General features: G+C 36.1%; 2 protein-coding genes across 4 annotated transcripts in view; both read right to left on the reverse strand.

Moving 5' to 3' along the window:
* Nucleotides 1–15,094, reverse strand: part of pla1a (phospholipase A1 member A) — a 33,641-nt gene extending 18,547 nt beyond the window's left edge. For 2 of the 3 annotated variants that reach the window (XM_030125805.1, XM_030125803.1), the window contains exons 1-5: nt 14,584–15,093; nt 12,402–12,624; nt 10,896–11,073; nt 8,711–8,819; nt 1,217–1,318 (exon numbers count right to left, since the gene is read on the reverse strand). In XM_030125805.1, coding sequence (XP_029981665.1) covers nt 1,217–1,318; nt 8,711–8,819; nt 10,896–11,073; nt 12,402–12,624; nt 14,584–14,647 — 676 coding nt within the window. In that variant the 5' untranslated portion in view covers nt 14,648–15,093. Of the gene's footprint in view, nt 1–1,216; nt 1,319–8,710; nt 8,820–10,895; nt 11,074–12,401; nt 12,625–14,583 lie in introns of all 3 variants that reach the window. The other variant, XM_030125804.1, reaches the window with a different exon arrangement.
* Nucleotides 15,095–18,114: 3,020 nt separating this feature from the next.
* On the reverse strand, nt 18,115–23,079 carry hsd3b1 (hydroxy-delta-5-steroid dehydrogenase, 3 beta- and steroid delta-isomerase 1). The gene is made up of 3 exons (XM_030124083.1): nt 22,772–23,079; nt 20,637–20,801; nt 18,115–19,364 (listed from the first exon to the last, which is right to left on the reverse strand). Exons 1-3 carry the CDS (start codon nt 22,920–22,922, stop codon nt 18,556–18,558), a joined length of 1,125 nt encoding a protein of 374 aa, XP_029979943.1. The 5' UTR covers nt 22,923–23,079; the 3' UTR covers nt 18,115–18,555.
* Between the last annotated feature and the right edge of the window lie 1,091 nt (nt 23,080–24,170).

Below are 24,170 nucleotides of genomic sequence, written 5' to 3' on the forward strand. Positions count from 1 at the left end.
AACTAGTCGTATTAACAGGGTTTTCCTTGGCTTAACTTAGATGCTGTGGCTTTTTCTTGACATAAACCCTGTTCTTAATATCTTGCCTTGTCTTGTAAAATAAAGGTTAAAAAAGCTCAAAGAAATGCAACACAAATCTATTTAATGATGAAATGAAAATGTAACTCTACCGTCACGAATCACAGATGACCCCTGTTTTTAAAAAAACTCAAACTGTTTGGTTAACATGTTGTCTTTCCTCTCAGAACAGCAGATATTTTTCTGTTTTTTAATTGACTTTTGCTGACTACACACACCTATTGTCTATATAAAGCAGTGTTAGAACAGCCTACACTACTTTGGGCCTTACTGGGATAATATTGCACTGCAGAGAGTAATATTTCTGCAGAAGATGAAGATGAGAAAAGGATAATTGACATCAAATAGGCAGACTTAAAAGCAGTGGGTAATCTTTTAGAAAAAACGGAGGCGTCCTAAAACTTTTGACCTATAGTGCAACTGCTAAAACCTGTAATATGTGATCACAGGAGAAAACGCACATTTAATGAATTGTAAAACCTCACATTACTGTTCCACTTTATTATCTTCACATTAACTTCGATACAACACAGTTTGTTGTACTTTACTTATACTAGCGGCACTGAACCCTTGGTGCCATTGTACGATAGCATGATAAGTAGAACTTGTCTGCCACCACTATCCATTTGTAAACTACCATCTAATCATGCATTGTGCAGGTAATAATTTGAGCCAACATGTGAGGCATGAAGGGAAGAGCATGTATTTGTTTGGCCTGTTGAGCATGATTCAATTCATACAGTAGTAGTGAACTGCTGCCTTCACATTTTAGCATGGTCTGCTAGCAGTAGAAATTTCATGAACGGCAGCATAACCACTTCCGAAAATGGAATATGGCAGCAGGGATGAAGAATTCAAAGTAGAGAGAGGCTAAAATCGCCTAGCATACCTTACAACATTTGAATACGGACATAAAATTGTGCCTAGTAGATAGTCAGGTAATGTTTCTATTCATTTGGTGAGTTTGGCGGTGATCGGGCCTGTGAAGGCTGAGGAAAATCTGTACAAACGCCCTCCTGTGCTGCAACATCGATTGATCGGACACAGAACGTGCATTATATAGTAGGATACTGTACATGGATGTAACCCAGATGTCTGCAGACTCTTAAAGTTAACAAACAAATGAGCAATGTCTCACAGTCAGAATCTGTGTGGATGGCGTCAACAAACAGAGCGTCAGATGGGTCCAGTCGGTCAAAAGTGTCCGCTCCTTTAAACATGGGTCCAGCAGGATCGAGGCCTGGGAAAAAAAGATTGGAATAAGTGATCATTAGGAGTCAAAGTCATGCATGGATTTCGTAACAGTAGAAAAAGTTAGTTCAGGAGGATCATTTTCTCTTCACTACTTTTGTAATGAATTGTTTTTATTTTTTAATGCATATACTGTTTTATCAGTTATCAGTATTATCCTTAGAGCAGGGGTGTCCAACTCATTTTAGTTCAGGGGCCACATTCAGCTAAATTTGATCTGAGGTGGGCCGAACCAGTAAAATTATAATATAATAATACATGAATAATGTCAACTCCAAACTTTTCTCTATGTTTTAGAGAGAAAAAAGTAAAATTACATGATGAAAATGTTTGCACCTACAAACTATCCTTTCCAACAATGTGAATAATATGAACAAACTGATTTTTTTTGTTGTTGTAATTTTAACAATATTATGCTTCAGTTTATCATTTACACATGTGCATTATAACTTACTGATCACAGTGGATCTAAAAATACACAAAATATTTAATAACAGGCAGAATCTTGTTAAAATTGTACTTCTCTTAAGACATTTCAGGTTGTTCAAATTTGTTCAGGTTATTCAGATTTTTTGCAAAATTATACGTTGTTTTAGAGTAAATACATGAAAATATTTACATTTACAAAGAGAAACATTTGGAGTTGTCATTATTTATATGTTATTATGATAGTATTTGACTGGTCCTGCCCACTTGAGATTGAATTGTTCTGAATGTAGAACCTGAAATAAAAGAATTGTTAATATCTTAGTGTAATTTTTTGCATTTCACAAATTCATCCCAAGGGCCAGACTGGACCCTTTGGCAGGCCGGATTTGGCCCCCGGGCCGCATGTTTGACACCTGTGCCTTAGAGGGATTGAAACCAGGGAGCTCTGAAGTTATGCCAAAGACCCCTGTGTACTGGAAAGCAGAGATGTGAACTGAATAAAATCATAACAACAGACTTATGTGACCATTAGAGGGAGTAGTGAGTCACTCTGCCAGAGAGCAAAAGTCACCATGCTGTGGTCTCTGTGCATCTGGAAGTGACCATGTGGGATGAGAACCATTAAGAAACAACCTTTGGTGTCAAATAAAGTGAGAAAATCTAGATGGACACTGGACACAACTCTAAATGAAATTAATGGAGTTTGAGGCTGAAATAACAGTTTTTCTTCCACCCCTGTGAGTTTAATTTGTGATTGTGATTTCAATTTCTGCGGAGTAAAATTGTGGAACAAATTGTGTGTGGAGATAAAACAAATATCAAACATGATTCAGTTTAAAAAAAGATATAAAGAAATGATTCTTGAGAGGTCCAGTATTTAATAATGACAATGAGGCCTGTTTGTTTATGGATGATGTACTGATAAATCTGCTGTAATTCTTGAAGAAAATGTTGAATTGTTGAGTCTGTTTGTATGACTGTACTGCCATGATCGTATTGTTGTGTATAATTCAGTTACTGCATTATGTATTTGTTGTGGTTCAATGCTAAAATTAGGAAAATAGTATTGTTTGATTCTTGTATCAAGTTAGTGATAAAGGTGTAAAAGCACTGAGGGGTTGGATTAAATAAGTTTATACTTCTTCCTACTCCTTTTCCATCATGAGAAATTCAGACTTGTATGTACTTGAAGATAGATTCTGTCCATTTAAATGTTTTATTTTGTTTTGTTTTATTTTTTTTCTTTGCATGTTCGAAATAAATAAATACATCAAATCAAATCAAATTAAATTATGAGGCTTATGATGGTACAAAGTTGTTACATGATGTAATTATTTTTGCTAAATTGCCGTTTGTTGATCCAAGGTTCAGACTAAACGGTGACAGTTCTGACCTTGTTTGTATGATTCCAAACAGATCTTTAGTGCAGCTACTGACAACACAAACTGTACAAAAACACAGGTGATTAGAGGTTTTACTGTGACTGTTTTCTTTCTAAAAAACAGAGCTAAGCTAACAGAACTGTAATGTAAACTATCAGCTGATGCAGCACCTGAAGATTATAAGATAGTGTTACTTTGAGCGTCTGTGAAAATATCCGACTATGAGTTTTAGTTTGAAGAAAACTGGATGATACCATAACACAGATGTGTCTTTATACTTTATTCAGTGAGTGATACAGTCTGAACATACACAGTGTTGATTTGTTGGTGGTTTGGGTAGTCATAAATATGTTCTTGTACATGAGCCCCCCCCCCCCCCCCCCTGCTGGTGAGAGTTTGTAACATACAACAGTACACCTAAAAGCTGGACATTTGAGGAGTTTTGTTTTAACCCTTTAATGCACAGTGGTCACTACAGTGGACAGTTATTCTACAGCTGTTCTTTTATATGTTCATGGGTTTTGTTGTTTTAGTTCCATATCAGCCAACACAGTGGACTCTTACCCATCATTTCAAATACTGCAATTACTGTGACGTTGCTGCTCTTGATGAATCTGATCTGCAGTGACATGTTTTTGTGTAAATCAATTGCTAATTGTTATTAGATTGTCATTAACAGTTTTCTGAATTTTTTTTTTTTTGCATACCCACCAATGAATTCTGTCCTCTATAGTGGACAAAAGTTTGACAGTATAACTAAAATGCTGTCCATTGCAAAGGACATTCCATTAAAAAAATCAATCAATCAATAAAAATGATTTTAAAAATGTATCTGAAAAAACTGTTGCATCATGCAGTTTCCAAACAAGACAATTCTTTAGTGTAAAAAAGCTAAAATTGTCAATTTCCTGGGTCTCAGGAGGATAGTATCTTCATGAAATGAGTAATAACTAGTATTTGAGTAGGATAAAATGTGAGAAAACATCAGATTAGCAGCATTAGAAATGTTTGTTTTTTTTCATTGTTTTCACACAGTATGTCACTTTCCGATGATGAGTTTTAAATACATGTTTCTTTGCTTCAAAAATTAAACATATGGTGTCCAGCTGAGTGGACATTTTTGTAACTCCATGAAAAATAGGTTAATAAAAACATTTCAATTGTATTGCTTTTTTCATGCCTAAAGAGGAAAAAAACACTCAGGAAAAAAATCTTGATTAGGGTTCTCATAATTCATGCATGAAAGGGTTAATAGTGTTATTCCATACATGCTATAACTACTGTCTCTAAGGTTGAGGTGATATTGTTCATGACCATAATGACTGAACATCAATCACTTTATGAGAAATGAAGCTGCTTTTCAGGTAAAACTGCAGCAGAACACAAAGTTAAAGCAATAGACCTTACATTTTAGTGCTAAAAAAGGAGTTTTACCACACTTGTTTGCAGTGAAAAGGATATTGTATCTTTAAAAGCTGGTTAGTTTTTGATTCATCCTTTAACAGACTTATTTTGCACCAGTAAATATTATCACTTTTTACATGAAATAAAAGATGTCTTTGTGTCCACATTCCAGGCAGCAGCCTCTGATTTGCACTTCCATTCACACTCGCGCAGACCTCCCCACTCAGACAAAAAGACCTGATATAAACAAGTGGACAGTGGTGCATTGTGTCGGATGGTGCTTTCAGGGACAAGGGGATTGTGTCTCTGCACACAGCTTCAGAGTGGCTCTTATCAAAGCGCTGTTGAGCTTTGAAGAGCCCCGCTAACATATTCAAGGTTACACTAAAAGACACTGAATGACAGAGGCTGTGTATTGTTCATTGTTATTTCATTTTTACCCACAAAAACACACCACATGTATGCATTCATTGTCTAGTAAAGAACTGTGGGTGATTTACTTGGTGTAGCGGGAGGTTAGTCCATCAGAGATGCATTTTCTCTGAAAGTCAAAAGATATTCAAATTAGTAGAAGCTTTTTTCCACAAATTTCCAAGATTTCATGGTCTAAATTCCCATTGCATGGTAATAATTCATCTAGACTTGTCTACAATGTTATATATGTATAAATGTCAATTCGTGAGAGATTTTGTGTTGCTAAAATGAATGTTGATAAATAAAACAAGTGAATCTAGCATCACAGAATTTTCGCTTTTTAATTTTTTTTTTGTTTGTTTGTAACTTGTGTTTTATTAGTTTTAAAAGAACAACAGCAATAAAAAAAACACAACAACATAAATAAATAAGTCTGGGTAGCACAGTCTTATCAGTTATTTTGCTTATATAATGTCCATCTTTTCCACTTTTTGTTCATTTGCGGTTCTTGTAGTCTCAATCTGTGTGTTAGTTTTTCCATTAGAAATATGTCCTCAATCGTAGTTATCCATTGATCCTTTGATGGTACGTTCATCTTCCCCCAGTTCCTTGTTATACACTTTTTTGCAGCTATCAACATCACCTTTACCAAATATTTATTGTATTCACGTATAGTGTCATCACCAAAGTTGCATAAATAAAGAATTTCAGGTTTCTTTGGAATTGTGTATCCTAATACTTGACATAGGACATTGCAGATCATTTCCCAATATTCCAAAAGTTTTGAACATTTCCAAAAAACATGAGAATGGTCAACATCCATCTCCCCGCATTCTCTCCAACATTCCTGATGCCTCTGTAACTGTTTACTTTAAAACTTGGGTGTAATAAAAAATCTTATAAGGTTTTTCCAGGCAAATTCCCTCCATGTCCGAGAGCTAGTAGTTGTATGATGTAATTTCCACATGTTTAACCAATCTATATCATCAATTTCTATGTCAAATTCTCTTTCCCATTTCACTTTTACATAGTGAGTTGTTTGCTTATCGGGATTTATTAAGGCTTTATATAATGCTGAGATTATCCTAATATTACTATCTTTATATGCTTTAGTCATGATTTGAACCACATCGCTCTCTTCCATGGAGGGTCCCACCTGTATTTCCCCTTTATAATAGTCTCTCATTTGAAGATAACAGAAAAAATCATGTTTCTCAAATTGATATTTTTGTGCCAAAGTTTGGAAACTCTCCAGCCTCCCATTATTTTCCAGAACACACCAAGCTGTAACTCCCTTGGTTACCCAATATTTATAGTTTTGGTCAATTTTGGATGGCATAAATTTACTATCATATGCTATCCATTTTGCTTTTTAATTTTATATTCATATAGATTTATGGCTTGTGACAAAAAAACTGCATGATATATTGCGGAGAACTTTTAACCCAAAGTCCATAAGGGTACAGTCTAAACAAAAATGCATTTAAAAAGTAGTGCCCAGACATGGGAACGAAAATCATTTTCTAGCCACTTTTCAAGGGTCACCTTATGGCCTATCAGCTTCAAATGAGCAGATGAACTTTAGAGGAGTTTCTCATTTTGGTCTGAAAAATCACAGAAACACAAACCATTGCGCGCTATTATATTGTTATTATCTACTAATACTGGAAGGTCTCAGAATGTCTGTGTGTGTGTATGTGTGTGTATCCGCACAGTTCTGAGAAATGTAGACATTTTTAATTGGCCAGTTTGGTACCTACAGTTGAAGAATAGTTGGCAAGTTGATGGGACCAATATTTTGGGAGATCTTTGTCTTTTTGGAATGCAGTAGCTTTACAGTCACGTTGCTCAGTTGACCGGAAGTGCAGTGCCATGCTGCATGATGGGAAATGAGGTTTAAAAACAGGAACGACGCATTTACTGACTTCAATCCCTAGATATCAGTCTTAATATGACATGTTGTTCCCCATGGGTCAGCGCGCTAGTTAGACAATATTTCCATCAATTAATTGGTTAATAAATACTTTTTTTGGGTACAGTTGTTCCATTAATGTCTAATTAAACTGTTCTCGTAAGTTTTATAAGCAAAACACAAAAACGAAAAAAAAAACAAAAACAAAAAAACTACCTGATCTTGAAATTTTTTAGGTACCTTTTGTTAAAAATGGTACTTTTTTCCAAATTATGGGCTAACGTGATTACGGTATAACTGTTTTGTCTACTTTATGATTAACACTTGCTTTTCTACACATATTACAACTGATACTTTTTCTGTATATGATGGACCCATTATTTATTTTAAATAGTTTATTTTATTCTGAGGACAATTTATTTTCCGTCACTGGATTAAAGCTGCAGGAGCCAGAAATCATGGGGGGAAAAATATCAGAAATTCCAAATAAACTCCTTCCTTTGTTCCTTCCTCTCTAATCTTAGTCCAAATCAAATGCTTAGATGTGAAAATCAATGACCTGGTGGAGTTTCATGCTGTTATGGGAAATATCAAAGTCAAAATATCAGGGTTATGGGAGCTGCCACGTTGCTTCTGTCTTCAGCCACAATTTACAGCAGTTGAGTCAAGTCTGAGGAAACTTATCAGTGATTGGTTATTAAAGCTGTCAATCACATATTCAGCCCTCTACCCAATGAAAACACATATTCTCTACAGCCTGAGTCAAATGGAGGTGCACAAGCCTGGACCACTTGAAGTACTGTATGATGAATGGTAACAATAATTGGGGCAGCCATGGCTCAGAAGGTAGAGTGGGTTGTTCAGTAATCAAGGGGTTGGTGGTTCAAATCCTGCTCTGTCCCAATCATGTGTCCTTGGGTATGACACCTCACCCACCTTGCCTCCAGTATGACTAACACTGGTGTGTGAATGTTTGAAAGTGGTAGGAGGGGCTGTTTGGCGCGAATTGCAGCCATGCTTCCGTCAACATGGATACAAATGTAATTTGCCACCACCAGAGTGTGAATATGTGAGCAAACGAATAATGAATCAATAATGTAAAGTGCCTTGAAAAGTGTCATAGAAATCTAATCCATTATTATTAATTATTGATCACTGAAACTATTGGCAAAGATTATGATAAAATGAGCCATGCCTTCTGACCATTATAATAAAAAGCAAATACTGAAAGCACATCTGGTAGCAAGGTTATAATAGTTTGGGATTTTTCACTATAGTTTAGTTTTATTTAGTTTTGACTTTTTTTCCTCTAGTTCCGTTAGTTTTAATAGTTTTTAGAGCAGGCTTGCTAATATTTATTTATTTTGGTGAATGCTTAGTTTTAGTTTAGTTTTAGTATTAATTTCAGTTTTGTTGTATCTTTTATCTTCATCATCGTATTTAAACCCCAGACAGGACTCTGCTGCTTTCTCCCAACTTTAGTCTCCATGTTTCCAGGTAGAATGGGGACCAGAAGACGACTAAACGACAAGTGACGAGAAGTGACGGACCGTTAAATATCATATGGCGCCAGCGGCTAAAACTGCTTGAGGGAAATAAATTGATTTTATATCAATCTGACATTGACAAAGACGAAAACGAAGGGAATTTTATCCAGAAATTTTATACATTTTAGTTAGTTTTGTAAACACACAATACAGTTTCAGTTAGTTATCATTTTTTTTCTTTTAATTATAGTTTTTATTTATTTCAGTTAACAAAAATGTTTTTACAATTCTAGTTTTCGTTAACGATAATAACCTTGCCTGGTGGCACATCTGCGTAGGCGGCCTTGACTCACCTGTGATTCTTCCAATCCTGCCCTCAAAAAGAGTCCCCACAAAACCAGCGACGTGTGCTCCAAGACTGACCCCAATGAAGTGGAACGACTCCAGTTTACATCCCTGTTTCTGTTGGACACAAAAACAGTCAGAGTCTTTATCATTTCTACTGGCTGTACAGTTGGTTTTCCTTATCAGGGAAGGAAAAAGCTCATTTAAAATCCTGCATTTAAACCCTCGAAGACCTGAACAGCAGCCGGAGTAGCCGAAGCTTCTGCTAATCTAAAATGTTTAACCCTTTATCCGGCAAGTGAGTATTTTTGGTAATTTTCACATACATTACAAGACAGTGACAGCATCAGCTCCAGTGAGGACAGTGAGTCAACATTCTCAGGTCCTATGTGGTCTACAGGGTCTGTAAAGCCCACCTCTGCATGAACAGTGAGTGGACCTGCTTTGTTAGGTACCATGAAGTAATGGTACTAATGTAAGGAATGATGTTCAAAGGGAGAATGTGGATGTGGACAGGGGTCTGGCTCAGCACTGATGTTGGTCTAGTGTTCTAAAAGTCATATTCCTTTCACTTTACATGCATTTTTCTTGTATTTTTTAATCTATACTTCTAGTTTGTTTGTTTGTTTTTTTTGTCACTCGCGAGTAAGGAACCAAATACGATAACTTCACTGACCTTGATTTTCTACATAACAATAAAAAATTGTGAAAAAGTTCACAAAAGTAATCCAATAAGTCCTCCAATAACACACTAAGGTTGATTTCTATGAGTGTCCTATAAAGGGATAATACCTTCAGAACCACTAATCTCATCAATACATTCTAATAATTCAGGTAAAATGCAGTTTCTCAGTTCTTCATCGTTATCAGATATGACCCATTTGGATGTTCAGAGGCTCTATAATGAACATGGAAACACCATCATTTTCTGTGAACTGAGTCACTAGTATTACCCATGTAGTTTGATAAATAACAATGGTTGTAAGCACTTATTTTTATGTTCAGTTACTTATTATTTTACCAAAAAAAGTTACTCAGTTTTCTCTGTTCTGATATAATCACCTTGAATTTCACTCTGAGCATCTACATGGTCAGTGGATCAAAGACAGGAAAATACCTGATTTTCATTGAAACATATGGCATATTACTAAGGAAAGGTTAAATGTAGAGAAAAAAATAATTTAAAAGTTGCCATTAAAACAGTTCCAGGTCAGCTTTAAATCCATTGTTTATAATCTAAGGCAGTGGTGTCAAACTCATTTTAGCTCAGGGGCCATATTCACCCCAGTATGATCTGAAGTGGGCCGAACCAGTAAAATAATACCAGTGCAAAAAGTAAAATTACATTATGATAATGTTTATATCTACATAGTTTCCTTAAAAAACTGAATAGCGTGAACAACTTCAAATGTCTTACAAAAAACAAGTGCACTTTTAACAATATTCTGCCTCAGTTTATCATTTACACATGTGCGCTACAACTTACATTACAATTATAAATACACAAAACATTTAGTAATGAGTATAATATTGATGAAATTGCAATTATTTTTCTGAAGACATTTCACGTTGTTCATATTTCTTCAGGTTATTCGCATTTTTTGTTAAAGGATAGTTTGTTAATGTAAACATTTTCATGTAATTTTACTTTTTCACACTAAAACAAAGATAAAATCTGCAGTTGTCATTATTTATAGGTTATTATGACAGTATTTTTCTGGTCTGACCCAGTTGAGATCTAATTGGTTTAAATGTGTACGTATGGAACCTGAAATAACATGATTTTTGTTCTATTGATTAATATCTTCAGTGTAATTTTTGCATTTCACAAATTCATTGTATGGGTCAGATTGGACCCTTTGGCAGGCCGGATTTGGCCTCCGGGCCGCATGTTTGACACCTGTGATCTAAGGTATTTAATCTGTTTGAGCTGAAGACATGGTAATATTTTTCAACTTAGATAAAATCCATCTTGTAACATTTTTTATTTTATCTACTTGTATGATGTAATTCTCTGTTTGAATCATCTTTTTCTGTCTACAAAATGTTCAACTAATAAGTCTTCAAGTCAATAAAAGCTACTAAATCTGGCTCTAAAAGCAGAATTAGACAATGACTGAATGAACTACATGATATAACCTCCACTGGTACTTTCTGTTTAAATCAGCTGAACGTCTGTAGCATCTTCCTCACCTGCAGCTGGTTGATGAGGACAGAGATCTGCACAGCCACCTCTTTGTAATTCTCCACCACCAGGTTGTAGGCGAAGGATGCTCCGTAAACCCAGTCCACCAGGATCACATTCACGTCCTGTACCCTGAGCAGGGCCTTGGCCAGCTCCTTCACCCAGGACGGCTTACTGCCCATGGCCCTGGTGGGATGACAGGATGTTGTTCTCTCTTTTTTTTTTACATGTAATAATGGATTAGATTTATATAGTGCTTTTCTATAAACACATACTCAAAGCGCGTACAGAGGATCCATTATTCATTCACTCTCACATTCACACTTTGGTGGTGGTAAACTACATTTGTAGCCACAGCTGCCCTGGGGCAGATTGATGGAAGCGTGGCTGCCAATCATACGCATTTATACACCAGTGTGAGTAGCAGCACTGGAGGAAAGAAGGGTAAAGTGTCTTGTCCAAGGACACGACAGCACATGGACAGAGCAGGATTCAAACCGCCAACCCTTCAGTTACTGGACGACCCGCTCTACCATCTGAGCCATGGCCGCCCCATGTGTTGATGCATGCATTCTGCTGTCAGATGCAGACTTAGATCATGAATCAGTGGGGTTAAAAAAGAAACCTCTGATTGGGAATCAAATCCATGGACGTTTCCTAGTTGTTGTTTCCTTTTTTCTTAAAACATTACAATATGTGCTGTTGATCCCACAAAAGAACAAAATTGGAAAAGAAACTATCATGAAGAAAGCATCTGTTTATAGAAAAAAATCTAGTATCAGCTGATCTGTCATCTGTATCTGTTATCACCTATGACTGATTTAAAGCCGCTATAACTGGTCAATTCATTGATCTGACTTAACTTCATTAAGGGATGACAAATTATTTTTATATGTGACAAAAATTATAATTTTTTAAACTGAAGAATTTTGAAATTTTTTTTGTTTTGGAGGAACAAAATAATTCTATGTGGGTGTTTTTAGTATTCTGCTACCAACAACCAGCAGGTTACCTTATGATGACACTACTGGAAGGTTTGTTTTCCAGTATTTAATTGGGGTCTTTCTTTGCTCAGAATCACTTCTTTTCCCATCATAAATGGAATTTTTCATTTATTAGTTTGCTCATTTATGGAAAAATCTCTGTGAGACTGAAATATTATTTATCTTGAATTATCACTGTAAAATGAATAAAAACAATACCTTGAACACTGATTATATGGTACGTAGATAATGAGAATAAGAAGTGACAATGGAAAGTGAAGAGGTGAAAGTGCTTGATCTGACCATGTATGTTTTCTATGATAAATAAATAGTGTGTCATAAATGTTTTGGGGTAGTTTACTGTGGGAAATTAGTAACTGCAAACAGCTTCTGGCAAACAAGAAGCCATGTCAGTTTCAGTCTAGTGAAACCACAAGGTAAGTCTTATTATTATTTTACTAAATCAGTTACAGTTTAGGGCCGTCTTTCCTACGTAGCATAAGTTTCCCAGTGAAGGGGTTGACCTCTGACCTGTACCCATGGATGATGACTTTGGTCGGTTTGGAGAAGTCGAAGTCAGATGGTTGTTGTGTTTTGGTGAGAGACTCCTGGCTGAAGCCACGTGCACATTCCATGTTTTTCCTGGTCAGTAACAGGTACTGGACCTGCAGCTTGACTCTCTGCTGTCGATACTCCTGCCATGTTGTGTTGTTCAGGTCGGCGCAGTCATCCTCTCTCTGAGTTTCCCCTTCACCTGCAGATTAAAAAGATGATCTCACCTGAATATTGAATGCAATGATCATAATGAAAAACTCACATGACTCACAAGTCAAATGAAATGTGACAAAACTGGATGAAGGATACACTGAGCCCATGTGAATATTTAAGGCCAAACAGAAAAACAACAGATTTATTTAACTGTAATGAGTTTAGTTTATGCATATTTTTTTTTTATTAAAGGCATTCGCAAACAGAAAGACATCTTAAAAAGAGCCATACATTTGAAGTAATATGTATATGTTTCAATGGTATCATTTACATTAAACTGTGCATGGGCTCAAATGAGGGTCTAAAGCAGTGGTTCCCAACCTTTTTTGGTTCGTGACCCCATTTTAACATCACAAATTTCTGGAGACCCCAGACATGCATAACAGAGACTTTTTTTTTTTTTTGCTAAAATTAATTTGTTTTTAATCATGTAAACTATGTTGCAAATAAACGTTAATTTTAGACAACATCTAGTCTATATAATGTATATTATTATGGACGGAGGCAGAAAAGCCAGGTGTAGATTACTGCACAAAGTGAGAATTTTATTTTCCTTGGTCAGGATATGTACAGTCAGTCCAGCTTGGATTTACAAGGCTGACAATTAATACTGAACAAACAAGAACTCAAACTATGAATTATGAAAGAGCTGCAGCATCTGAAACCGACCACAATGAACATTTGAAAGATAAACAGAACCACAGTGCTTCAGTCTCAGCTTCACAGTTTGTCATGTCTTTTATGCTTTGTGATTGTCTCTGTCAACTCACCATATATTTGTTATTAGTAAGTTGGGCTTTTTTTAAATTTTTTATTTCAATTACTAGAAATTTCAGGCAACCCCATTTCAATTCCAGGCAACCCCACGTGGGGTCCCGACCCAAGGTTGAAAAACACGGGTCTAAAGGATTTTGATCTTGTAAAATCAACTTTCTGCATATATACGTCATGGTGTAATCCTGTGCTGCCACAGACCCCTCCCTCTTCACCTGCCACCTGAGTCAGATCTCCATTAGGAGCCTATGTAAGTGGCTCCTCTGCTCAGATGCAGTGCTGGAACATTCTGCCATCTTGAATCTTCACAGATCACCCACAGCCCATCACAAATTCTCATGGACTCCTGCCACCACACTATGGACTCTGACTGTTTCCACTCTCAGGTTTTTTTTTTTTATTCATGTTTGTGTTTATTTTATGATTAACTACAAAAGTACTCAGAGAGCGCAGACCTCTGCCAAGGCAGATCAGTGCCCCACCCCCCGATCACCACCAAAATTTAATACTTTGTTCCTTGTGCCAGTATCAACATTTCCTGAAATTTTCCTCCAGATCCATCCCTAACTTTTTGAGTTATCTTGCACACAGACAGACAGACAGACAGACAGACAGACAAAGCAATGCCGGCAAAAACATAACCTCCTTGGAGGAGGTAATAAATCACCTTTACTCCTTCAGCACTGAGTCTGTTCATTCTCTCCATCTTGACAATAGATATATAATAAAAAGGTTACATGTGGAAAAACTGCAAACTGTACACTGATGTCTGCCAAATTTCTCTTTTTTGACAAATCTGTGTAATGTACAAATACACATGTGAATTTTCGGTTTATTACACAGATTAAAGAATAAATAAATAAAGCAAAAATTAAATCTGCAAACATCAATGTTTTGCAACATACTGACATTAATTTGTTCACAGAAAGAAAGAAAGATACAAACAAACAAACAAACAAACAGTCAGAACCACAAAATTCATCTCATATCTTTTAATGTCATAACTTTTTCACACTCAAATCAATTACTTTTGCAGCTAAATTGTTCCATAATTATTGCTTCTGAGTATAATTGCACCATATTATTGTGCATGAAAAAACATTTTACACAAATAACAAACCTCTTTGGACATGCTGCATTGGACCTTATTGAAATTATGAGCTGGACTTACCTACTACCACTGACGTGATGGAGATGAAAACACAGAGGAGGATGATGGTGTGTTCCCGGTTCATTTCTGTACTGACTGGTGACCGGAGAGCTTCTGTTGGGGCTTAACTGTTCTCAGATTTTCCGTTTAGCCCCAGATTGGCGGCTTGAGAAAATCCCAGCTCTGTGCGGTGCAGTAACTCTGGAGTGACTACTCAGCCCTGAACAGTCAAACAGTGGACACAAAGCGAGTCTCCAGTCCCTCTGAAGTGGCCTGAAAGGGTCTCAGAAGAGCCAGTGTTTCTAAAGATCCTTAGAGTTTCCTACATGATTTATGCAAAGCTCAAACCTGAATGTATCTGTGACAAACCTCTCCGTGTTCAGTCATCACATTAGTTAGTTTTTTAGCCCCAGACTGTTCTGATTCTTAAGCTGGTTTTCTGTTTTGCCTGGCAGTGAATCCATGACCTCATTGGTGTTCAATAGCTGCTTGTTTACAAAGGCTGGACTCTGGCCTGATTGTCCACTGGTTTGTGCATGGGTCATCTGTGAACTATGTGTGTGTGGGAGGAAGTCAGGATAAGTCAGGATGGGTCACACTGTTTTGTCTGGGGCTGTTCAATAATTAGCTGATTGAATTTTCCATTATTGCGTAATAATACTTATGTAATACAGCAGCATCTCTGTCATCTCATCTACTCATCTGAGTATTGGTGATGTGTACCACCACGTGCGATGAGATATACAGTCCATTTAACTGTTTAACATAAACTAGATACGTCTTTAAAATCTTTGTCATGGATGTCGACTTCCTTGGCTTGTAAAATTATCTACAACATCGATAAATATCATATGTGTAAATGGCACAATTCAAATGGGATCAAAAACGTATTTATCTTTCTTTTTTTTCCAAAGCTAGGTCCCATGGGAAACTTTTGGAGAGGCAGGAATTAGGTTCAATTCTAGTACTGTAAATAACAGATAAGAAATAAAAAGATATGACTACACTACAGCAGGGTTCACATTTCTAAGTCACAGTGAAAGCAAACTAGTTAAACAATGGAAATTATTTATTTCTCTAACGTAGATTGGTAATACATTTGATCCTTTGGATGCATTTGTTGAAAACACAAAAAACATCTCTAGGAATCATAAGGTCTATACCACAGGTGTCAAACATGCGGCCCGGGGGCCAAATCTGGCCCTCCAAAGGGTCCAATCCGGCCCGCGGGATGAATTTGTGAAATGCAAAAGTTACACTTTAGATATTACGAATCAATGGTGTCAAAATCATTTTAATTCAGGTTCCACATACAGACACATACAGTCCAATTAGATTTCAAGTGGGTCAGAACCAGTAAATTATTATCATAATGACCTATAAATAATGACAACCCCAAATTTTCTCTTTGTTTTTTGGTGTAAAAAAAGTAAAATTACATGAAAATGTTTACATTACCAAACTAAACTTTTACAAAAAATATGAATAACGTGAACAAATATGATTAAATGGAATTGTCTTAAGAAAAGTAAATGCAATTTTACCAATATTCTGCCTGTTACTAAATGTTTTGTGCGATTGTAACACACATGTGTAAATGATGAACTGATAAACCGAGGCATAATATTGTTAAAATCGCATTTGTTTTTCTTAAGACAAGTCAAGATGTTCATGTTATTCAGATTTTGTAGACATAAACCTGATTAGAATATAATTTTACTTTTTTCACTGTTATTATTGTACTGGTCTGGCCCACTTTAGATTAAATTGGGTTGAATGTGGCCCCTGAACTAAAATGAGTTTGACACTCTTGGTCTATATAGTTCCTCTTGCAGAAGTTGGATCTTTGTGGAGGAGCAGTGTTAAGTAGAATTCTAAAAACTGTCATTTCCTATTTTAGCTATAAAAGTTTCTCTGTGTGTTGGCTGCAGTTGCAGGACTTATGCAGTATGCATGCACAAACATCTGAATATGCAGAATATTCCTGCTGAACCTGACTATTTAGTACAGATAATATGTTAGTTAACACTAGCTAACATGGTAAACTTACAGCAATGCACATTTTTTCCAGAGTGGAAAGACTCCATGTTTTTATTTGAAACCTTTATGCCATGTAATTGGTTAGTTCATTAACAACAAGCTCTTAGATCGTTAAAAAGGTGGAACAACAAAGGACAAAATACACTGACAGATAAACCTAGGCTACATTGTGCACATAATGTTGTACATGCTGAATTTTACTCCAGTTGTATGAGTGTATGCATTAACGGTTAAATCAGGTCACCCTCAGAGATGTTTTAAGCTGCAGTTTGTCTCAGTCTTACTTTGTGTTTTTAAGGGACGTGATTGCACAAAAATCTAATCCTTCTTAAGCAAAACAGGTCAAAGGGTTTGCTTGTAGTTGGAAGTATTTTTGTGTGTCTCAGTGTTAATCTCAGTGTGATTTATAGAGATTAGTAATGACTGTGAAAGTGTGAAAAAACTCACTGTTCAGCTGGTCACTGGAAAAACTGAAACTGGGATGAATTAATACTTACATAAAAACAAAACCTATACTGAATAAAATAGATGGCAGGCAGTTTGAAAAAATATTCATTAAATTAAACATAGTCTGTCATTTATTACTTGCCTACTCAATTATTTACTCTCAGTCGTAAAAACAACAAATGTGAGTAATTAAAATGTATTTATTTTACTTATTTCAGTTCTTTTGTATTAACAACTAATTTTGTTGCACTAAAACTGACTATCTTAGATAACTATTTGACTAAAAAAGATATTTTTTTATTTCTTAAAAAAAAAAAAGATTAAATGTATTCATTCATTTTTACAGAATTAGTGACTTAAATCCCATGTGTTAAATACATTTTTTTTTTTTTCAGAAATATCTATGCATCTCAATCTGAACAACTTTCAAAATTAGTTTGAAATGTTTCAGACTTTAAATCTACTCAAAAATATCAGACATCACTTTGTTGCACTTCATCAGTGAGCACATATCTTGTACATGCTTTACTACTGTGTTGGTTGTAAACAGAAAAGATGGGCTTTCAATAAAAATAAAACAACCACAAATATCTTTTTCTTTAATAGTACATAACATAATACCACTCAGTAACAACAGGTAATAACAAATATTGTCAAAGTAATTAATATAAGCTTTTGTTATGAATGAAGGTCTGCTGAAGTGACATAAGGAAAATGTATGAACATACGGATAATGAAAACAAGTGGATAAATCTATTAAGTTGGTTTACTTTCTCTTGTATTTCTCCAGTATATTTTAGTCTGGTTGGTGGAAGTATGGAAGAAATTGGGAGAGAATTTTGCAGAAAACTAACCTGAGGCCTCACCTTACAAATGAGTACATAAGATCTTATCCTGGACAGAGGCACCTTAGACAGTTATCAGCCTAAAATCAAACAACTTGTTCACAGCACAAAACAGACACACAGTCTTCATATTATCACATGTAAATGGTACATATTGAACCTCTACAGTGAGGATTCTGTGTGCATCATTTGTCTGTAAAATTGCAACAAAAACTATCAGGGCCTAAACATGCCCAAAAAGCAGTTAATACCAACAGAACAGACTCTGACCATAGCCTGTGTATGAAAATGGACATCATTTCTTTCATCTGTATAAAAATGAAGTCATATTCCAGTGGTCACAGGAGCTGCCATGTTCACTGTGAGATACAATTTGGAGCCAGATTCTGCTCAGTCTGATTGGTTCCTGGTCATGTACAGATGTATCATCTGTTCTTTGGTCATTACAGCTGACAATCACCCATTTTAGAACATCAAATAACATTTTTAGGCAGCTCTGTTACATCTTGACACACAGTCTATGACTCACGAGCATGTGCTACACCTTAAACCACACCTTTAAAACTGTCATGGAGAAAAATGTTTCACCTCAGTTTGGATCACTCAGTCTACCTCATTTTAAATGTGCTTGTTATGTATGCACACAGGATACTCTCTGAAATTATTTTGACCTTATTTTTTCCCTCTCCTTTGGTAACTCAGAAGCCAGCCACTCAGTGGTGCGTTTGCGTGCTTCTTCCCAGGAGTACCTGGGTGTGTATCCCAGCTCCTTCTTGGCCCTCTGGTAGGAGAAGCTGAACGGTGTGTTCAACATGGTCAGAAGCTGCCGGTTGATCGGTGGGACAACACGAGTGAAAGGAAGAAGCATCAGGCACACCATCTCCATAAAGAAGCAGAAGATGTAGAAGAAGCTCAGAGGCACCATGATTTTCTCCTGGATGTGGAAGCCCAGAGGGGCCATCACAGCGTGGTTGAAGTCTGAATAACTGATGTGTGGAGTGTCATCAGATATGAAGTAAAACTTCCCACCCACAACCTTTCTTTGTTGTGGATCTTTGAGGCTGCGGGCCGCTTGGAGGTGGGCTACAGCCACGTTGCCTACATAGACTGGATTCACATAGGCCTCAGGTAAAGACATTCGATACAGAACATCTTTGTTCCGTATCCCATCCCCCATGTGGCCCAGCAGGAAGCGGCAGCCCTCCCCAAAGATGTACATGGGTCTGAGGGCGCAGGTGGCCATTCGACTTCCATTTGGAAGCAGCTCACCGTGGGCCTTCAGGGTTCGGTCCTCAGCCTCCTTCTTGGTCTTGCTGTAGGTGAACTTCAGAGAAGAGACGTAAGCCATGTCCTCAGTGCCATTGATTATTGGGTCTCCCTTTGGGTTTGGCCCCATTACCTCAATAGTACTGGTGTAGATGAAGGACTTCACATTCTCTTGAATACAGGCCTCTAGCAGTAACTGTGTTCCTGAAGTGACAGACACTTGAAATTAATATTATATGTTTCAGATGGCAGACTAAATGATAATAATAACAATAATCCATCCTATATATGCTTATTCCTTGTGAGGGTCTCGGGGCTGTTGGAGCTTATGCCAACTGTGGGTGGAGGTGGGGTACTGCCCCATGAACTGATTGTCAGTTCATCACAGGGCTGATATATACAGACTGATTTAGATTTACCTGTTAAGGTGTAGCATGTCTTTGGACAGTGGGAGGAAGGTGGAGTATAAGGAGAGAACATGCAAACTCCACAGAAAGGCCCACATGTGAGGCGATGGTGCTTATCGGTGCACCACTGTATGGTTAAAAATAATTTATTATTAACAGTAATAATGATAAAATAATAATAATAATAATAATAATAATAATAATAATAATAATAATAATAATAATAATTATTATTATTATTATTATTATTATTATTATTATTATTATTATTATTATTATTATTATAATTATAATAATAGCATCATTATCATCAACAACATGTCAATACAAATTTTAATTTTGATATTTTAGTGACATGTTTTTCTCATGAACAACATTACCCCTCATAAGGACAAATGTGTCCTGACTGAAATGAGTGGAAATAATGGGTAACACATCAGCTTTTGTTGTAATCATCCTGAATTCTGCAAGGCTAGTACAGAAACCATTTGGTAATTTAATTGATTGAACTGGAATTAGATGAGGCAGAGCATTGTCATCACCATCACTGATGGAGCACGTTTTGTCACATAATCAACAGTAATGTCCAACATGGGTGTTTTAAGCAGACTTTAATATTCAGTCTGTCTGTTTTCTAACTCTACAGCCTCTTCATTTATTATTCACTGTATCTTAGATGTCACAAACATGCATAAGGAGGCTCACTGACAATTTTTTTTGATAGGATTAGACTCTGTTAAGATGACTGTGACCTTATCAGGGATGAGTTACTATCTCAGCCCAATTGAACACCAATGGCAGATTTTAGACGACATTCTTCTCCTTCATCATTAAAACACAAACTGGGGGAATATCTTTTGTTGGACTGGTGTTCATTCTGTCAGTAGAATCAATACCATTGATCACTGAAGCTCTTCTGGAGATACATGGTCTGTAATGTAAGAATTTTTTTTATTGTGTATGTTTTTATCTAATCCTATGGACCTAGTTTTGTGTCCTTAATAAAACTTGAATGCACTGTCTCTGGAGTATATTAAAACTATTACTGTGCACATTTTTTAAAATTTACCTTTGACATTGACCCCATACATCTCATCGTACTCCACACGTTCAACAACATCAATGATGGATGCGATGTGGAAGACGATGGAGACACCTTGACAGGCTCTTCGACAGTGATCGCTGTCCCGTATATCACCCTCGAAAACACTCAGTTTTGTCTTTCCTCTGCAGTCTGACACAGTAAATCAGAAACGAAAACAAAAAATAAATGTGTACAATGAAAAGTTAAATGTGTTGTCCTTTAAAAACCAGTTGGTGGCAGTATTTATTTCAGCCCCAGACTAGTACTTAGTTCAGATAGACATAAAAACATAAATAAAGGAAATTACCAGTATTCAAAACTGCCTTCATTTATTATCTCATGAAACTGAGTCATCTAAAGACATATTTATGTAACACTTTATAATAAGTACACACTATGAAGCATTAGTTAAGCATTAACAAATACTGAATTCATCATTTATAAAGCATATTTCTGACATGAATACTCATTACCTCCGCCAAGGAGGTTATGTTTTTGCCAGGGTTTGTTTGTTTGTTTGTCTGTCTGTTTGTTTGTTTGTCTGTCCGTTAGTGTGCAACATAACTCAAAAAGTTATGGACAGATTTGGATGAAATTTTCAGGGTTTGTTGGAAATGGGATAAGGAATAAATGATTACATTTTGGTGGTGATCGGGGGTGGGGGGGCCCACGGGGGGGGCCACTGATCAGCCTTGGCGGAGGTCTGCGCTCTCCGAGTGCTTCTAGTTAATATATGGTTTATAAGCACAGTTATAAATATTCTACTAATCATTAATAAGCTCATCTACAATGTGCTTAATGATTGTATTTTCATACTTTGTAAATTATGGATTCAGTATTTAAAAATTTAGTATTGCATCACTTACAAGCAAGTTATGACGCGCATTTATGCTCGCACATACACTATTCAGACATGCACTAATGGTTAGTGAATATTTTAGTGGGTATTTTATACTAACTCACACAATTATTTTCCAATAGATGTGTTGAGCCGCATTACGTAATAAAGTCCCATTATATAATAAAAGTTCAAAATGTAATAAGAATGTCACGTCATCTTGTAATAAAGCCACATTATGTAATAAGCTGGCACATTTTGTAATAAACTACGTCAACACATTATATAGTAAATTTTTTCACATTATGTAGTAAGTTATCACAATTTGAGAAATTTATTACAAAATGCACTTGACACATTTTTATTCAAAAAAAATGTAACAACATGGTTCATGATGTAATAACAATCCAAATTAATATAATTTCAGAACAATTTAGAAGAAATTAGTCACAGGAGCTACAGGTAATGTAATCAGAACTTTAACCACACAGTTTAAAGATTAATTTAGCACATTACATTTTCCTGAAAATAAAAATGTGTCAAGTGCATTTTGTAATAAATTTCTCAAATTGTATTAACTTACTACATAATGTGAAAAAATTTACTATATAATGCGCTGATGTAGTTTATTACAAAATGCGTTAGTTTATTACATAATGCGGCTTTATTACAAGATGACGTGACATTCTTATTACATTTTGAACTTTTATTACATAATGGGAATTTATTACATAATGTGGCTCAGCAAGATGTCCTATTAACAGTTCTTAATACAGGAATTCATTATTTCAGGTAGTTATGAAGCACTTACTACTCATTAAGTATATGGTGTGAGCTCATCTAAAGTATGGACGATCTATGCCATCTAAAATATTTACAAATGAGATTTAAAGGTTGGCAATGCCTAAAGACTCACAAAAGTGTCAGTTATTTTAACAAAGGAAAGACAGAGCACATGGGATTATCAAAAAAACTGCGTGACTGAATGATGAATGATTATGAATGATTTATAACTGTGCTTATAAACCATATATTAATGAATATTTATGTCAGAAATATGCTTCATAAATAATGAATTCAGTATTTGTTAATGCTTAACTAATGCTTCATAGTGTGTATTTATTATAAAGTGTTACCCATATTTAGATTAGATTAGATTAGACTTTATTGATCCCACAATGGGGAAATTCAATGGTTTAGTAACATGCTTTAACACTACATTTATACTTTAAATTAGGTGCAAAAACCAGATAGAGGTGAATAAATTGTTCATAGATTTTACCCTCCAGACTCCGTATGAATTGTAGCGGTATGTGTTTGTCCATCAGTCGGACCTCAGACATTTTCTCCTCCTCCAGCAGCAGCCTCACCAGCCTCTTCCCCAGGAATCCACAGGCCCCCGTCACCAGGCACACATCACCATTCAGAGACATTGTAGGTTAATACTCTTTAGGTACAAAGAGAAAAACACCCCACAGTGAATAATTACATAAAAGGCTCCTAATGCTCTTTTTTTAGTGACCAGCTGAAGTGCTCTCAGGTCTTCAAAGAATGCCGTAATTAAAAAAAAAAAAAAAAAAAAGATCTTTGGTGTTGTTTCAGGTTCAGTCTGTGGGACAATGACTGCACCCTCTGCACACTCAGCCTCAGTCTGCTCACTTTTGTATGCCTGACAAAATCTGCCAGAGAAAACTAATTATTTACAACTTGTCAGTGTGGAAAATTAGGGGTGGGCTCAAGCACTTCAGGGTGAAATGTGACGCTTCTCTGGAATCAGACAAAACAGAGGCTGAAACATTTATATACACCAAGGTCAGTTCAAGATACTACCTTTACTTTTGCCTAGACTGTATTTAATAGGCCTGTTATAGGAGGCAAATATGACTGGAGATGAAATTTGGACTTTTGTCTTATACAGGGTGTATAAAAAAAAAAAAAAAGATAAATTACTCCCGGTTTCTCATTTGATCATTTTTGGAATTTTCTTTTATGGATGTCAGTAGGTAGGGGATTGGTGGATATTTGTCCAAATTTACAGACCCAGGTTTTCATACATGAGTGAGCAGGGGAGAATAGTGCAATCCAAGTTAAAACTGGTTTGTGCAAAGTAGCGGTGGGATTTAAATCCAATCAAAGGTCCTGGGAGGGGGCAATGGGCATCCATCTTGTTTTCCACAAAATTGCCAGGTTACAGCATTAACACTTTGGCCACCATGTCTGTTTCATTTCTTTACCCATGGCAGCTGTTCCTGCCTTTCAATGTGAATTCAACTTGTTTAGGCCTGAAAATGTCACTGAGGACAGGCCAAGTTAGGGTTAGGGTTAGCTTAACCCAAACCCTAACCCTATCCACCAATATCCTACCTACCAACGTCCATAAAAGAACATAAAATTATCAAATGTGGAACTGGGGGCAATGTTTCAAAATGTATAGTTTTTTTTATACACTCTGTAGTTGTAAAACAGGTGTTAAACATATGGCCCATGGACCAAAACTGGCTCACCAAAGGGTCCAATCTGGCCCCTGGGATGAATTTGTGAAATGAACAAATTACACTGAAGATATTGTCAAAATCATTTTCGTTCAGGTTCCACATTCAGACCAATATGATCTCAAGTGGATTAGACCATTAACCCATAAGGAACCAGTGTGACTTCTGTGGCACTTCCCAACTGAATTT

This window comes from Sphaeramia orbicularis, chromosome 21, assembly GCF_902148855.1.
Source record: "Sphaeramia orbicularis chromosome 21, fSphaOr1.1, whole genome shotgun sequence".
Lineage (NCBI taxonomy): Eukaryota > Metazoa > Chordata > Actinopteri > Kurtiformes > Apogonidae > Sphaeramia > Sphaeramia orbicularis.